This window comes from Salmo salar, chromosome 22 (genome assembly GCF_965601325.2).
Source record: "Salmo salar chromosome 22, fSalSal1, whole genome shotgun sequence".
Classification (NCBI taxonomy): domain Eukaryota; kingdom Metazoa; phylum Chordata; class Actinopteri; order Salmoniformes; family Salmonidae; genus Salmo; species Salmo salar.
In genome coordinates, this window is record NC_138312.1 from 10,877,452 (window position 1) to 10,896,189 (window position 18,738).

The 18,738-nt window shown below is 41.3% G+C and overlaps 1 protein-coding gene across 1 annotated transcript; it reads right to left on the reverse strand.

Annotated features, from left to right (window-relative positions):
• Positions 1-5,745: 5,745 nt before the first annotated feature.
• On the reverse strand, positions 5,746-18,463 carry LOC106582732 (monocarboxylate transporter 1). Its single transcript, XM_014166106.3, has 5 exons — positions 18,182-18,463; positions 13,907-14,175; positions 8,750-8,893; positions 6,625-7,410; positions 5,746-6,471 (listed from the first exon to the last, which is right to left on the reverse strand). The coding sequence occupies exons 2-5, from the start codon at positions 14,121-14,123 to the stop codon at positions 6,212-6,214; spliced, it is 1,407 nt and encodes a 468-aa protein (XP_014021581.1). The 5' UTR covers positions 14,124-14,175; positions 18,182-18,463; the 3' UTR covers positions 5,746-6,211.
• Between the last annotated feature and the right edge of the window lie 275 nt (positions 18,464-18,738).

Here is an 18,738-nt window from a genome sequence, read left to right on the forward strand (position 1 = left end):
CGGAACAGCTGGTGCTCTCATGCATGCTTCAATGTTGCTTGCTTCGAAGTGAGCATAGAAGGCATTTAGCTCATCTGGTAAACTTGCTTCACTGAGCGTCTCACGACTAGGTTTCCCTTTGCAATCCGTGATAGTTTGCAAGCCCTGCCACATCCGACGAGCATCAGAGCCAGTGTAATAGGATTCGATCTTAGTCCTGTATTGATGTTTTGCCTGTTTGATGGTTTGTTGGAGGGCGTAGCGGGATTTCTTATAAGTGTCGAGATTAGTGTCCCGCTACTGAAAGTGGCAGCATTTAGCTCAGTGCGGATGTTGCCTGTAAACCATAATTTCTGTTTGGGATATGTACTGGTCACTGTGGGGACGACGTTTTCGATGCATTTATTAATTAAGCTGGCGACTAATGTGGTATACTCCTCATTGCCATTGGATGAATCCAGGAACATATTCCAGTCTGTAGTAGCGAAACAGTCCTGTAGCTTAGCATCTGTTTCAGTGGACCACTTCCGTATTGAGTGCATCACTGATACTTCCTGTTTGAGTTTTTGCTTTTAGGCAGGAATCAGGAGGATAGAGTTGTGGTCAGATTTGCCAAATGGAGGGTGAGGGAGAGCTTTGTACAGTACACGTTTCTGTGTGTGGAGTAAAGGTGATCCAGAATTTATTTCCCTCTTGTTGCATGTGCTGGTAGAAATTAGGTCAAATGGATTACAGTTTTCCTGAAATAAAGTCCCCGGCCACTCGGAGCGCTGCCTCTGGATGAGCATTTTCTTGTTTGCTTAGGGCCTTATACAGCTCGTTCAGTGCGATCTTAGTTTGTCGTGGTAAATAGACAGCTACAAAGAATATGGATTAAAACTCTCTTGGTAAATAGTGCGATCTACAGTCAATAGGTACTCTAACTCAGGCGAGCAAAACCTAGAGACCTCCTTAATATTAGAGATTGCGCACCAGCTGGTGTTGACAAAGAGACACACACCACCCCCCCTGATCTTATCGGAAGCTGCTTTTCTGTCTTGCCGATATACAGAAAACACAGCTAACTGTATATTATCCATGTCATAGGATATTACAGTTTTGAATGTCCCGTTGATAGGATAGTCTCAAACGGAGCTCATCCAGTTTATTCTCCAGTGATTGCATGTTCGCCAATAAAACGGAAGGTAAAGGCGGATTATCTTTTCGCCAACGCAGTCTCGCCAGGCATCCGAGTAGTGGAGTTCTAGGGCCAAAACCAAAATGTGCACCCAGGGTGACAGCAAATTGGTAACGTTCTTTGACAACAACACATAATTGACAGAGTTAGTAAATTAGCAAGCAAGGGCCTTTGGCTATAGCCATTTTCTTTCTTCAGAAAACATTAGTACACAATCTGAAATTTTGGTACAGTACGTTAGTTAGCTAATAATGTCTGCTAGGCTGGGGTTGGAGACACATTTACAAAAAAACTAATATTTTGCAATAAAATATTTAGATAATTAGCTAAATAATTAATATTGTGAAATATTATGTTAGCTAGTAGCTAGCTCCCTACCTGGAGGTGAAGACAGACAACATTTTTTTTTAATTAAAATGTAATGGCTAAGCTGAGAGCTCAACAGGCAGATAGGACAGATTTTTTTTCCAATGAGTGAGCAGAATGCAATGATTTCTTCACTTTAAAAACCTAAACGACAAACGACTTCTAAACGTTATTCCATCCTAAACTAAATTGTAACATTTCTAAGATATTGATGCGATAGTTCCGTGCAGTTCTTTCTTATCTGCTGTGCTGTTAGCTGAAACATTTAAATATAACAATTAAGCAATTATTTTTGTATTTAGCGTGTGTGGAATGTAAACTACATGGCTGAAAGTATGTGGACACCTGCTCTTCGAACATCTCATTCCAAAAACATGGGCATTAATATGGAGTTGGTCCCCCCTTTGCTGTTTTAACAGCCTCCACTCTTCTGGGGTGGCTTTCCGCTAGATGTTGGAACATTGATTTTATTTTTTATTAACATTGATGCAGGGACTTGCTTCCATTCAGCCAGAAGCACTGATGTTGGGTGACTAGGCCTGGCTCGCAGTCAGCATTCCAATTCCAATTCAAGTTCTTCCACACCGATCTCGACAAACCATTTCTGTATGGACCTCGCTTTGTACACGGGGGGATTGTCATGCCGAAACAGGAAAGGGCCTTCCCCAAACTGTTGCCACAAAGTTAGAAGCACAGAATCATCTGGAATGTCATTGTATGCTGTAGCATTAAGATTTCCCTTCACAGGAACTAAGGGGTCTAGCCCAAACCATGAAAACAACCCCAGACCATTGTTCCTCCTCCACCAAACTTTACAGTTGGCACTATGCATGGGGGCAGGTAGCATGGCATCTACATGGCAACCGCCAAACCCATATTTGTCCATCGGACTGCCAGATCGTGAAGCGTGATTCATCACTCCAGAGAACGCGTTTCCACTGCTCCAGAGTCCAATGGCGGTGAGCTTTACACCACTCCAGCCGACGCTTGGCACTGCACATGGTGATCTTAGGCTTGTGTGCGGCTGCTCTGCCATGGGAACCAATTTCCTGAACCTCCCGACTAACAGGTATTGTGTTGACATTGCTTCCAGAGGCAGTTTGGAACTCGGTAGAGTGTTGCAACCAAGGTCCCATTCAGTGAGCTTGTATGGCCTACCACTTTACGGCTGAGCCGTTGTTACTCATAGACATTTCCACTTCACAATACCAGCACTTACAGTTGACCGGGGCAGCTCTAGCAGGGCAGAAATTTGACGAACTGACTTGTTGGAAAGGTGGCATCCTATGATGGTGCCATGTTGAAAGTCACTGAGCACTTCAGTATGGGCCATTCTATTGACTGTGGAGATTGCATGGCTGTGTGCTCGATTTTATAAAGCTGTTAGCAACGGGTGTGGCTGATATAGCAGAATCCACTCATTTGAAGGGTCCACATATTAACAGAGAAATTGAAAGTTACATCATACCATAGTTAAATATTTATTTTCTTAGTATATGGCTAGGCCATTATACTAATTGATGGAAACATTGTAGCCTAGGTTAGCCAATTCATTCAAACAATCCAATAGCTGTGTATGGGGATACATTATTTTATAATTAGGCTGCAATAAATAAACACAGACCTGATCCAGATAAAATGACAGCTTGTGTTCTGTTGTTTTATTAGTTTATTGCATTTTCTTTCTCTTGAATATATGTCTTTAATTATATCATAATATATCTCCTTGCTATATGAACACAATATCCCATATCTGTTTTTTTTTGTGAAAAAAAAAATATATATATATATATATATATATATATATATATATAAAAGTGTTACAAAACCATTCACATCATGGTCATCATCCATGTATGAAACACATGATTGAAAGTGTGTCTTTGTGTAATTATGTCAAAATACCTCAGTAAGTGGGGCATCAAGACCATCTCCCTCCTTCCAAGTCCCTTGAGCATATGAAAATGATGATGATGACTATAACATATGGTCTGTTGCCTCATGGATCAGAGTACCGTCACAGGACAACAAATAATTCATATCAATTTTCATTGAATCAAAAAAATTGATTTCTGCATTAACAATGACATGTCTTTAATCTCATCAAGTACATCAGTGTAGCCTAAAGGGGGTTATGTCTGGAAGGTTTTTGAAATTACTTGAAAAATAAGTAAAAATCTAACAATAAGTGATATACTATGTCATTTTGCGATATAACGCGCAATTTCTTCCAGGATAAGGAGAAACCTTCAGGACTTAAGAACCAATTGATGCTATATATGCAATATTGTCGGAGACTCCGTATGGGGGTGTGAGGAAATAACGGGTCCTCCGGAGGCATGCAGAGGGCAAATTGAGCCCTGTACCTCCCAAATTTTGTAACATTGCGGAGGGCTCTGCATAGACATGATTGGTTGACGGTAATTGGGGGGTGGGAAGTCCTGTATAAACACAAACTCACTTCCTTGACAACTTCCTTCACACCAGCTCTGCTCAACAGCTCTGCGCTGCTCCGCGAAGCGCAAGAAGTATGAATGCCTGACTTCTGCAGAGTCCGTATCACTGTAAATGCTGCACGGCCAATGCAGACTGCAGATTGACCATGTAGGGCCTTTAACTGTCATTAATGTAAGAGTCAATACTGACACCTAGTGGATAGAAATACATAATGGGTTAAGACGAATGATGTATTGAATTGAATTGTATATAAACCCTGGGTTGAGGATACTATGTATTAACTGTTGTGAGGCTTTGAAGCCACAGGTCGGCCATATTGGCACTCCCTGATAGGAGCAGTCCTCCATGGGAATGAATGGAATTCTACAGTGTTTCAAGGACAAAATTACATATATTTAGGTATTTATTTGTATAGCTCACAAATATCATTTCAAAGTATGCATTAAGGAGGCAAAAACAAATGTAGACATAAATAAATGCATTTCTATAGCTTCCAAAATATTTTTACAACGGTGGGGGAGTGCCAAGATGGAGGCACGGTGGCTTCAACACAGCACCCATAGCAGTCATCTCTTGAACATACACTATATATACAAAAGTATGTGAACACACCTACAAATTAGTGAATTCGGCTATTTCAGCCACACCCGTTGCTGACAGGTGTATAAAATCGAGCACACAGCCATGCAATCTCCATAGAGAAACATTGGCAGTAGAATGGCCTTAAAAATAATCTGTCCTCGGTTGCAACACTCACTACTGAGTTCCAAACTGCCTCTGGAAGTAACATCAGCACAAGAACTGTTTGTCAAGGGAGCTTCATGAAATAGGTTTCCATGGCTGAGCACCCACACACAAGATCACCATGCGCAATGCCAAGCGTCGGCTGGAGTGGTGTAAAGCTCGCTGCCATTTGACTCTAGAGCAGTGGAAATGCATTCTTTGGAGTGATGAATCACACTTCACTATCTGGCAGTCTGACGGACGAATCTGGGTTTGAAGGATGCCAGGAGAACGATACCTGCCCAAATGCATAGTGCCAACTGTAAAGTTCAGTGGTGGAGGAATAATGGTCCGGGGCTAATTTTCATGGTTCAGGCTAGGTCCCTTAGTTCCTGTGAAGGGAAATCTTAACGCTACAGCATACAATGACATTCTAGACGATTCTGTGCTTCTAACTTTGTGGCAACAGTTTGGGGAAGGCCCTTTCCTGTTTCAACATGACAATGCCCCAGTGCACAAAGAGAGGTCCATACAGAAATATTTTGTCGAGATCGGTGTGGAAGAACTTGACTGGCCTGCACAGAGCCCTGACCTCAACCCCATCGAACACCTTTGGGATTAATTGGAATGCCTAACTGCGAGTCAGGCCTAATCACCCAACAGTATTGTCCAACCTCACTAATGCTCTTGTGGCTGAATGGAAGCAAGTCCCCACAGCAATGTTCCAACATCTAGTGCAAAGCCTTCCCATAATAGTGCAGGCTGTTATGGCAGCAAAGGTGGGAACCAACTTCATATTAATGCCCATGATTTTGGAATGAGATGTTCGACGAGCAGGTGTCCAAATACTTTTGGTCATGAAGTGTAGAAATCATTTGTTAAAGCAGGAGTAATTGTTGTTAAGTTGTATTGAATAACATTGTGAATACATGTCATATCAAGAGACTACACCTGATTATTCATGTAACTCACTAACAGTGTTACTTTAAGGCCAGGTTTTTAGAAATGCTTTCAGAGAGAAAGAAACCTGACATGACAGTGTGAACAAAATGTTATAGTGATTTATTAAAGCTTCTAAAAGTTCTATAGCCATTCCATTTTTTTCACAGAATAATAAATTGCAGTTATATAAAAGTGCATTTATGAAATTCCAAACACAGTATAAACAAATGACCTGTATGTAATAATATTCAAAAATATATCACAACACTTATGCAGAAAATGGACCATCTGGAGTCCAGATTGATAAAATAGAGTATATTCTTGCAGGGCGGCAGTACATTTCAGTAGAAATTGCATGCCTATATCATACATAAGTGTATCTTGCTCCAGTCATATTATACTAATAATACATTATTCAATGACAGAAGTGGAAATGGGGCTGAGAATTATCTTTACATGAAATCTGCTACATGGCAAGGACTTGAACTGAATGAATTTGATGTCTACGTTATCTAATTGACTGTATTGCGATGACATCAAATTCACACATTCACATGGTAATGAGAGTTAGACTGTGTCTTCTGCAGTTTTTGCCTCATCAAATGCTCTCAACCTGTCGTTCCTGGCTTCTTTGGCAGCATTGTCCTTGTTGGACTCTTCTTCTTTTTCCTCCAGATTAGCCTTCATTTCCTCCTCCCTTTTCTCTTTCTGCAACAACCGGTAGTTTATACCCATCCCCACAAACAGGAACACACTGGCAATAATAAGGACCACCCCACAGCTCTGGTAGGTGTATTGGTAGTCATTGTAAATGTCTTTGAATTTACCTGTCGAAAAACAAAAGATTAACTTATGATACAATTTACAATTAATAGTCTTTACTTTTCATAAAAATTAACCAGTTAGATGATTGTGTGTCTTTATATAGAAACAAGGTGCGTAACTAAACTACAAATACATGTATGTGTGCACATACTCACCTAGCAAAGGGGGTCCTAACAAGACAGGCCCACACTCCACGATGGTGACCAGTCCCACTGCACTGGAGAAACGCTGGCTTCCCACCAGGTCTATGAGTGTCTCAAACAGCACAGCACTCAGCCAGCCGAAGGCAAAGCCAAAGAAGATGGCATAGATAACAAAGCCTGTGTAGTCCACGGAGATGGGGGCCAGGATGTGGCACACGCCATTCAACAGCACAGAGCAGGCAAAGAAGTACTGCACCCTGGGTCGTATCCACTTGGTATTGGCCACAATGCCCATGGAGGGCCGGGCCACCATGTCCACAAAGGCCAGGATAGACAGCAGGAAGGCTGCTTTCTCTTTGGGGATGTCCCTGCTCTTGGCGAAGTTACTGAGGAACACCAGTGGGGAGAAGAGGCCAAAGAACATGATGACGTTACCCATGAGGTAGAGCACAAAGCCCCGGTGTTTGAACAGCGAGAGGTCAATAAAACTGTTGCACTTCTGCCCACATGTCATACTCTCTTTGGCAACATCTTCACTTTTCAAGGAAGACTGTGGTTTTGGTTCGATGGGTCTCATGAGAGAGCCAGCCACGCAGCAGTTGAACAGCAGGCCTCCCAGGATCAGGAAGCTTCCCCTCCAGCCAAACTGGTCAAATAACCAACTGTTGAGTGGGGCCAGGGTGGACAGGAACACCGGGCTGCCTGCCATGGCGATTCCATTGGCGATAGGCCGCTTATGGTAGAAGTACTTCCCAATCATAGTAAGGGCTGGGTTCAGATTGAATGCCAGTCCCAAGCCTGTTGAAATAAATGTATAACAGTTCAAAAAATATTTATGTTTAGTGAATTCCCATTGGTTTTAGTCTAGACACAGGCTACGAGAGTGGTGATAGAGATCCTAAAGAGTTCCCTAGAGGGCGATAAAGGTCCTTAACAGAAAAAAACAAATTGTGATCATAAATGAAAGAGGCCTACCTCTGACAAAGGTTGAAACAGTACTCATATTTAAGTAAAAGTAAAGATAACTTAACCTCGGATCCAACCCTTTTTTCAATTTTCACCTAAAATGACATACCCAAATCTAACTGCCTGTAGCTCAGGACATGCATATTCTTGATACCATTTGAAAGGAAACACATTGAAGTTTGTGGAAATGTGAAATTAATGTAGGAGAATATAACACATTAGATCTGGTAAAAGATAATGCAAAGAAAAAAGCATGAGTTTTTTTTGTATTTTTTGTACCATCATCTTTGAAATGAAAGAGAAAGGCCATAATGTATTATTCCAGGCCAGGTGCAATTTAGACTTTGGGCACTAGATGGCATCAGTGTATGTGCAAAGTTTTAGACTGATCCAATGAACCTTTGCATATCTGTTCAAAAGGTTGTATCAAGACCACCCAAATGTGCCTAATTGGTTAATTCATACATTTTCAAGTACATAATTGTGCACCCTTCACAAACAATAGCATGGTATTATTTCACTGTAGTAGTTACTGTAAATTGGACAGTGCAGTTAGATTAACAAGAATTGAAGCGTTCTGCCAATATCATATGTCTATGTCCTGGGATTTTTTGGTTTGTTTCAATCTCATGATAATCATATCAGCTCAACCGTCCCATTAGAAAATAATAAGTAAAAGTGAAAGTCACCCAGCAAAAAGTCTCAAAGTATCTGGTTTTAAATGTACTTAAGTACAGTGGTGGAAAAAGTACTAAATTCTCATAAAAGTAAAACGTAAAAGGAAATGCTTATACATCAAGTTCCTTATATTACGCAAACTAGACGGGACAATTTTTTCTTTCTTTCTTTTTTCTTTATTTTATTGATGGACAGCCAGTACCACATTCCAACACTCAGACATAACAAAGTATTTATGTTTAGTGAGTCCGCCAGATCAGAAGCAGTAGGGATGACAATGCGTTATATTGATAATTGTGTGAATAGGACCATATTGCTGTCCTGCCTGAGTTAATATTTTTGGGTGTGAGGGAAAATGTATGGGAGTAAAAAGTACATATTGTCTTTAGGAATGTAGTTGTCAAGAATATAAATAATAAAGTACAGATACCCCACAAAACTACCTAAGTAGCACTTCAAAGTATTTTACTTAGTTACTTTATATATCACTGACCTCCGACCACTCCCACACAGAAGTACAGTCCTTCCACTGAGTTGCAGAAGGAGGCAGAAATCAGTCCACACCCAGACAGGAATCCTCCACACATCATGACTGGACGACTCCCATACTTATTAACCAGGATACTGCTGATAGGACCTGAGACAAAACACAAACATCACAAATGACAAATGCAATCCAAACAGTCAAGATGGTTCACGCGTTGGGAAAAGTTACATTAGGCAAATATGCCCAAGCAAAACTGACTATACCATTATGACTATTGAAATCAAATTTTGACGACCTTTATAGGATGGCAGAATCACATTTTGAATTCCTTTCTCTTTATTAACATGGTTTTAAATATGTTCATAGAGAAGATTCCTTTCTTTATTCAAAACGTGAAAAAGGGAAATACTGTATAATAAGAAAAGCCAGATAACTTGAGAGATATGTTATATTTGACCACTAGAGTTCCCCAAAGCCACTGTTCTGAGAAACACCGGTGCAGCCAGAGAATCAACACAACTTGTGCAATGATTTCTCTCACTGCAGCACTGCAGCAATTTCTCTGGTCTAGCAACTGTTCGCAATGCAATCTCACACCAAACAAGACAATCACAATGAAATTGTGAGGTGACGCTACGGTTTGTGTATTCCTAACGTATGTGCCGAGAATGACAAAAGAAGAAGTCTCTAAAGAGCACTTCAGAACTAGGCTACTGTAAAATCCTGCTTCATTCTGCTCTGTGGGTGATAATGTGTGTGCAGGATGATGATGTGTGTGTGTGTGTGTGTGTGTGTGTAAGAGAGAGGTTTTGTATAGAAAAAAAAAGTTGAAAGTACTTGGACACAATTAGGACTGAAACCATAAAGTACATTGCATTTGATGTCCACTGTCTCCAAGCAGCATACTTAGCACAACATAAATACAGTAGAGTAGGCTACACTTAATGCGTCCGCATGCTTCCCAGCCAAAACAGTTTGTGCATATATTATGATGACATTTGGTGACGTTTTTGTTTGTTTTGGACTTTGGTAAGGGTTTTGTTGGCTGTTCGGGCACACAACATTTTTTCTCAAGGCCAGTCGAAGTTCGGGAGCCAAAGTCTACACCCCTTCATCGGTGACTGGTCAACATTAGGGATTCTTCAATAAAGTCTTTGTTGTCATTCAACAAGAGACAACTAGTTTTCATGAAAAATACTGCATCAAACATCATGTTAGTCATTTAGCAGACGCTCTTATCCAGAGCGACTTACAGTAGTACTAATGAGTGCATACATTTATCGTACTTTTTCGTACTGTTCCCAAGTGGGAATCGAACCAACAACCCTGATGTTGCAAGAGCTATGCTCTACCTACATCTTAATTAGATGTAAAACTGCGCAACTAAGATCTCCTTGGCAAAAAATGTATGACAGATTTCTTGAGTTATCTTCGATTAATTGTGACTATTTTGAGAACTGGCTATCGCGTCTCAAAATGGACAAACAGTACTATTGCCGATTCATTTTTTTCAAGCAAAGGTCTTCTAAGGGAGTATGCAAGCACACTTTTCGGTTCGCCTAGCCGACATCAGCTAGACACCAGCTGCACTGAGGCATGGTGACTCCTTTAGGCAGACTCATTCCCTATGGGTATCCTACCATAAGTCCCATGTAATAGTAAATACTATCCCTTCATTTTGAAACAATACATTAAAAGGGAAATTACCTTTGTTCCACCCATTGTACCACCGATGTCTGAATATACAGTTTATTGTCTATTGGTGACTTGAATAACATACTCCACATTTTTCTAATCAATGATGGCCTCAGGTTCACCCCACAGTCTACTACTACAGTATATGCCCTATTATCTCCCCTTCTGGAAACATTGGAGGCTGTTCACAATATCATCATTTTGTTATTGTCTTAGACTGCAACATATTCATTCCAATAAGGTGTGGCTGAATCTGAGGTTTTGGCAACACCAATTCAAGGTAACTACGGATCATAAACTGAGCCTAACCACAGCTAGCTCACTACACTATGTGAACATATGCCTACTCTCTGTCTGCATGCCCACTCTCTGTCTGGCTTACAACAACAGGGCCAAAATGGGAGCGAAGATCGACGTGGAAGATGCTTCAGCCTCCCTGCCAAATCTCGGCACCACTGAAGGAACCTAAATAGAATGTGACAGTTTTTATTTAGAGGTTGTCCAGACTCATTTGCCAGCTCGGAACATGACAAAGGCTTCTTAGATTGTAATGCAGGCGAGGCTAAACTCCAACAAAGAGCCTGTCCCCTCCCTTTACAAAGAAGAGCTGGTGAGGGGGGAAAAAGTCTGAGGAGGTAGCCTATGACCAAACCTGACAATGTAAGACATTATGAGAAGGATAGGATAGGTAAGAAATTCAAGAGGGGACAAGAGGACTACGTCCCATTATTCAGTAAATGTATTAATTTTCCATAACATGATTTTTTTTTATAGCATTCATGGATGACTCACAAATACTATTCAATAAATTGTTATGGCAACTTACAGTTAAATAAGGCAAGCAACACAAGCCATTTTCTGTAGCGCATGAACGCCTACCTATCAAAAATGTTACATGTATGGATTGCCACTGTGCTGCTACTTGGTCTTTGGGAGTCTAGGTAGGTTACTGTTAAGTACTTCAAGACAACTGTAAAAAAAAGAAGGTATTTCTAAAAACAATTGATTCAATGACTCATTGAACTACAATCTAGAAGAACACATATTGTGTGCTGTGTACCGTTGGCCATCACTCCCATTATAAGGCTTGCCAGGACTGGGTTGTAGACGTCATTAGGGTCTGAGTCTGACAGGACCTGTGTATTCTGGTCCTGTAGAGGGGTTAGAGGTTGTGGGCTTACACAGTAATGTGTTCCTCATCATGCACAGGCAGTAATGTGTCCAGAACCTAGCTAACATGCAACCTACTCAGAGCTCAGAGAGGGGGAACTGGGATCTCCTGGGAACCATCTGAGACATTCTTACTGCATGACCCAGTGACCTGGCTTTCACCCATGCAGCTCCTGAACGTGTGCCTGAGCTAGGTGTCATCTTTTGAAGGAATGTACTGCTGAACAATAAATAGCAGTGATTCACTGATCTGGTGGGGGGCAGCCACGGCAGCTTTGTACTTCAGTAGGGTTAATGACTGCTTATCCATCTGAGTGGACTATACTTACACACATGATGCCGGTCGCTTATATACTAAGTTAGGAATATGGTTCCAAAATCATTCAAGAATTCATAAAGTGCTGCTATTACTGAAGCTTGACCTACTATACTGTGTATATAGTTTGTGCTACTACACGTGAAACATACCGGCACTAATCCTCTCATGAGTTCAGTATTTTGGTAATTACTCGTACAGTTGTTTTTCTTACACGTTATTGTAAACAGGCAATACTACTAAGCCGGCTGAAAACGCTGGCAATTTGTGCAGTTAATAACAATGTTTAGTAACTTTTACGAGACAACACCGCACCAGTTTATTACATTCATCTCCCCTCCTGGAGAGAACACAGACAATGCCGACAACGCTTTGTTACCTGATGCCAGACCTCGTCTTGAGGGACAAGGGGCATGAGAAGGAGAGTCCCTCTGATTACTGTTCTGTGTGTGTGTGTGTGTGTGTGTGTGTGTGTGTGTGTGTGTGTGTGTGTGTGTGTGTGTGTGTGTGTGTGTGTTGAATGTCATGCAGATGAAAAGAGGCGTATCACCGGTTTACTGGGCAGACCTGTAGAACATCACCCAGCATTTGATTCACCCCAGTCCCCGCTGGTACAGGAAGCCAGACCAACCGACACACTCACAGTGGTCTGCCTGACTTTCATGTTGGCCATTTCATCTCCTCAGCCTCAGATGTCACCTGGGACAACATTGATGTGATCAGAGCATTGACAAGCGCACTGGAAAGAGAGGAACCGCATCCACAGAGAATCAGGAGACAGACACCGTTGCACTGTTAAAGACGTTGCTTCTGAAGAGTAAAAGCATTCCCATTTCATTTCATTTCAAAGACAGTGGTTTGATTCAGGCCTCACCGTCTCGTTTTGGACAATACACTTCATCTTGATGTGGTGCCCAGTGACCTCACTCCACATAGTCAATGGGTGGGAAACTATGGGAGCTCTGTATGACTGAAGAAAAGAAGGTGCATGAACGGTCCACTGAGCAAAAGGTAGAGTGTATTCTTCAATTGCATTCGCACTGAAAGGTATACCGAGAATACGGAGGTCTAACATAGGCTTCCAGATCCAGGCATGTTAAAAGGAGCGGTCAGAGCATGAAGGACGATGGTAGACATTTTCTAAGATGTTGTCGTATCGATCATTCACATTTTTTTGCATCAAATAAAATATCTAAAAGAAAGCCAAATTGAAGTTTCCAAAGTCTCAAACGTCATCTGGAGAGCTGTAGGAGGATATGGTGCGACACGATTTGGGACACATGCTTAATGATCTAAAGTAGCTAAAAGGTGTCAGTAGCACTTAAAAATGATCATCACCATTCCCTTCATGGGATTACCAAGCTTTAGAAGGACACTACTGAGGTGTTTAGCAGCTGTTATTACTGATGACAATATCAATGTAGCTAATGGGCTCTTAGGCAGCGGTTACACGCTGCCAACAACAGGTCTGGGTTGAAGTAGCGTTTGTTTTCTATAAAATATTTTAGCTGTGCTTGATTGAGTTTGCCTGGCGCAATGGAACCAATTAAATGGTCGCCTGGGCCGTTCCCTGCCAAGGTTCAATCAAAAGCTCAATGTATTGGAAAGAAGGCAAATACCCTTTGAACCCAGGTCTGTTACACAATGCTCCACTACTCACTCTGGCTGTGCATCTTACAGCTCACTTCTGCTACACACCATCTCATCACACTAGCTCTCCCTACTGGGAAATTAACACATTCCGTTTGCAATTGTAATATGTTCCATGGCATGTAAAATTTGTAATGTATTTAGGAACAAAAAATGCACTCCATTCTTGCTTTTCAGGCGTTTGTGAAAGCAAAGATGGTTGGAGTACACTTTTAACATGTTAGAATTTAATTTGTGTGAAAAAATATGTTATTGTGTTATTATTGTATATCCAAAACGTTTTTAACATGTACATTTCTGGGAGTGGTGTACTATTTCATTTTCCAGCTCACCTCCAGCGTACATGACTGCCAGCATGATGGAGGAGATCCAGGACACCTGGCTGCTGGAGCAGTCGAAGATGACCTCGATCTCCTTGAAGAAGACAGTGATGGACTTGGGAAAGGCAAAGGAGAACCCGATGGAGATGAAGGCTCCCACCACCACCGCCCAGCCCCAGCCCCCCTCTGGAGGGGTGTACCCCTGGGGTCCTCCAATGGCAGGCGGCATGGCTGCTGCTCACCAAGCTCCTCAGCACAGGACCCTACACAGCAATGGGCACCTGTTGGAGAAAGATGAATAAAGTTTTCAGAAACATGTCATCATTTAAACAAAGCTAGAACTGTACTTTTTTTTATGAATCAAACTATGTTAACAACGTTTCACAATGTGAACACAAACATTAATCACAAAAGTAAATATGTATGTTCAAGGAAGAGTTTTTCTTTACTGTTAAGGTCAGATCAATTAAAATATAATTTCATTTGTCACATGCTTCGGAAAGAACAGGTGTAGACCAACAGTGAAATGCTTACTTACGGGCCCTTCTCAACAATGCAGAGAGAAAGAAAATAGAGAAATAATAGAAAAGTAAAACACGTGGCAAATATTTTTTGCCCGTGCTGATGACATCTATATAGGTCCACCAGTACAGGACTAGTAAAGGCCCAGTCCAATACTCTTGTGAATTTTCTTGAGTGTTTACCAGCATTTGTAACGTGAGTCTGATCATTTTCTGTACAAAACAGTTAATCCGATAATAGTTGTGGAATATAAAAAATATAAAAAATATTGCTTAGTCTAACTGAAATGGTCTACTCATTTATTTTCCATAGATGCTTTTATGCAGAGCAACTCACCATCCTCACATCACAGCATTACAAACCACTTGATGTCTCAATTACTGTATTCTGTTTTTCTTCATGGTGATGGAAAGTCTACAGGTACAAACCTAGATGACCAGCCTATATACACAATACAGTAATGCACATTTACATTAAGTGGTTTGTAAGGATGGTAAATTAATACTGCACAAAAAGTGGTTGTTGCCCATAACTTTGCACCTTTTGATGTAAATGTTTGAGGACAGGGTTTTGTTCTTTCTGGATCCCATTAGAATGACAATCGCAGAGAAAGGGACAGGGCAACAACTCTTACAATTCCAACTATTGAATACTGCAGAATACTGTTCTTAATTATACAACGACCTTTTTTGCCAAAGTGGAGATGATGAAAAAAATGTTTTTAATACTAGTTAAAGGCCCAGTGCACTACTTTTGAGAAAAAAAAAATTTCTTCAAAAAAGTCTATTTTTTATATATATATATTTTTTTAATTCTGATTTTTCAGGGGGTCCTGCAGCACCCTCAGCACCCCTACTTCCTGCGGCTATGTTTGGTAGATATCACAGGTGTGTCATGGTCATTTGCTTCAGTGAATTAATGTTATTGCAACAAGAACTAAATATCAAACAGTGAGAGGGGTAAGGCATGCATGAAAATGTCCTGTTAACATCAATGGTTTGATCATTTAAATGTTGACTTAAAAACGGGCAATCAGCAGTTGCTTATTAACGTATAAACGCTTCTTGAGGTTAGTTCATCTGTCGTACCCCATCAGAGCCCAAAATATAAGCTTGTTTTACTCCAACGTTTGTAAACAAAGTCAATCTAAATGAACAGGCTCCACTGCCTGTTTGTTTCCATTTTGGAAAGAAGCCTCAAAACATGGTTAAAACGATCATTTTGAAATCATGGATAGTCAGTCCTTGCATCCATAGATCCGTCTATGAATTTGATAGAGGTTACATTTTTCCAGCCCCACCCCTCAGCTTCTTACCAAAACAGGGTTTGGGGAGTACGCTTTGTTATTGGTTTGACTGCTGATTGCCGCTTTAAATAGTTTCATCTTTAGGCCATTTGCATGATTATTTCTTACCAGTGTATGAAACGCAGAATCCATAACTTCATCCTCCGTATTTCTCAAGTAAATGGATGAATTGTATTGGCCAGAAAGATGCATCCTGAAAAGCCCAATATTGACTGTGTGGGTGACATTTCTGGAGCTGGTTTTTACACCTACTGTAATTCCAGCCGTCCATTATACTCCCACGGCTCCTCACTTCTGAGCTGATGAATACAGGCCCATCTCCAGAGTCACATGGCTTATTGTATTGTTTACACTGGGGAGCCCATCCACAGTGCAAATTGATCAAACCATGAATATATGTTATATTTAGCTTCCTCCAAAGCTAAGGGCTATGCTTTCATAAAGAGAGTAATGATTTAGAGCTTCTGCATGTTCTGTGGAGAGGACTCTTGATCTAAACAAAGTGATGGCCCGCTGTGGTGGTGAAAACAATATAGGATTAGCAGTTTGTGTACTGTACAGTGGTGCCTCTATCTTTCCAGAGTTTTGAGAAATTGGGACGCTAAGCTGAGAGTTGAGCTGGGGTGATATGATTGCATTGATTAAATACTGAAGTTTTGGAGGAAAGTGGGGTGTTTTCTTTTCAAAAGACCATTTTTTCCTCGTAACACTGTCCAGACAGCGCTTTGATGCAAAGGTAATATAATGACTCAATGACCTACAGTGGGCTTATATATGACAGCCTTTGAGTTTCTCGTTTGAACACAAACATTTTTCAGGATGGACTATGTGGTATACAGAAAACCCATTAATGTTGGCTACAACATGTTGCATGTTGCACAGTGTAACAGGAATTTCCAGGTAAACAAAAAGGAGAGCAGTCGTTGATAAAATCAATCAAAGAGCTGTCTGTTTTATTACAATTTGCAACATGGAATTTAACCTAGATATAGGAAAGGTTAAGGGGGATACCTAGTCAGTTGTACAACTGAATGCACGCAACTGAAAAGGCTGCCATTGGAGTCTCTTAAAGTCATTCACCGTGCCATGCTGGTTTACAATGTTCCTTTGTTAGCGGCTGTAGAGAGAGAAAGGAAAAAGAAGACGGTGTTCCCTATTAACTTCAACTAAACCAGGCCATGCAGTTATATTGCACAGGAGTTTGCACATATCCAAAGTGCACTTATCAGGAGTGGACTGCACTGTTAAATAGGTGTGAGAATGCAATGTACGGGGGTGTCCTCTTACAGCCGTCACTTCCTGCCCAGGGAACAAAGGTCAGCAAAAAAGATATGTCTCTGTCTGAAAATAGTCTTTACACTTTCAACAGGCAGTCTCTCAATCCTTACATGTTTGTGCTAGAGCACAGGGCACACCCGCCGTGTACACTTTGTACATTCTGTGCATGGGGTCAGGGAATTCGTTGAGTCCCACACGAACAACACTGTGTAATGATATTCTGTTTTAATTCATGAATGGAGGAGAAAAATCAGGACAAAGACAATGTATATTAACGATTTATAAACACATCAAGGTTATAAATAATGAAATGAACAAGGGTGGCAATTTCCTCCACTCAAGAAGAATGAAAACTTTGCAGACTCTTTAGTTGAAAACTCATTTTGACCCTGCTTTCTAGGTTTACCATGTGCAGCCAGCATGCATGGAGGATGAAATATGAGTCATGGGAACATGGGTAATGGAGAATGGCCCCCTCATTGGCTAAAGTTCTGTAATAAGCAGCCAAAGTGGGAGGCCTGACAGTGCCACGTGAGATGGAATATGCTGCTTCAAACGTGCCAGCGGCACATGTGCTCGGCGCTAGACGATATTAGCTGTGCTACAACAAGGTCTATGTCTTATTATATAAAAGGTTAAATCCCTAGCAGACATCTTGTTGCTTCAGAGAGGCGCACAAGCCCGGTGATCAGAAGCCCCAGGACTTTAAGCGAACATGGTCCCCCCCAAATGGATGTGTGACTAACAGAAACTAATGTGGATCAGGTCAGGACAAAAGTTGGGTTGTTGGACCAATATTAGGTTATTTCAGTATGCTCTTCTAAAGCCTACGATATAAGCAGTGAAATTTAGGTTGAAGGCTTGGTAGGAATGAGGAGGCCTATAGTTTTGTAGTAGGCGATCCCCATTGATTTCCATTGCAGCCATGCCTCAAACATCCTCCTCATTGCTATAATGACTCCAAAGTGAGCCATCATGATCATGACCATCTGTCAATGCTTTTCAGGGCATGAACAATGAAAGAAATTGCAACGTTTTTTTTTCTCCCCGTCACTCACATAACAACCTGTCATACTGTAGGTGTCACATCAAACGTATAAGTGAGATGCCCCTATCTTTTCCCACGTCTACACATTGACATCTCAGAGCTAATGCAGATGGATGTATGGGTTGCATCTTACCTTGCCAGCAGCTCTTTCTAAATCCAGATGAGCTCTGCAGGCTGAGATGGGGAGCTCTCACTGAGGCACTTCAGCGCAGGACAGACTGCATACTATATCCTAAGTGGATCTGTGGAAGAAGCAGAGACCTCTGCAGAAGTCTGGTCCAGAAAGTCTGAGAGACAGTCCCAAACTATAATTAATACTTCAGAGTCAGCATAAGGGCTAGTCTGTGAAGTGGAAGTGGACAAAAGTTTGGTTAATTCAGTGGCCAGATCAAACAGCTGGGTCGGCCAAGGCACTAGAGTGCTAACTGGTGAGGTCAGTCCAGCCAGCCAGCCTCTTATTGGTTGTTTGAAGATTAGAGCCGTGCCCCTGAAATGTTTTCCCCTCCTCCTTGTCATGTGTCTCCACTCCAGCCCACACCAACTGCAGTACTGACCCTACAGGAGACATCAAAGAGTGCGATACACACTAAAGTCTGGGCTTAAAAATCTAATCAAAATGTATTGGTCACATACACATATTTAAGCAGATGTTATTAAAGTTGTAGCAAAATGCTTGTGTTCCTAGCTGTT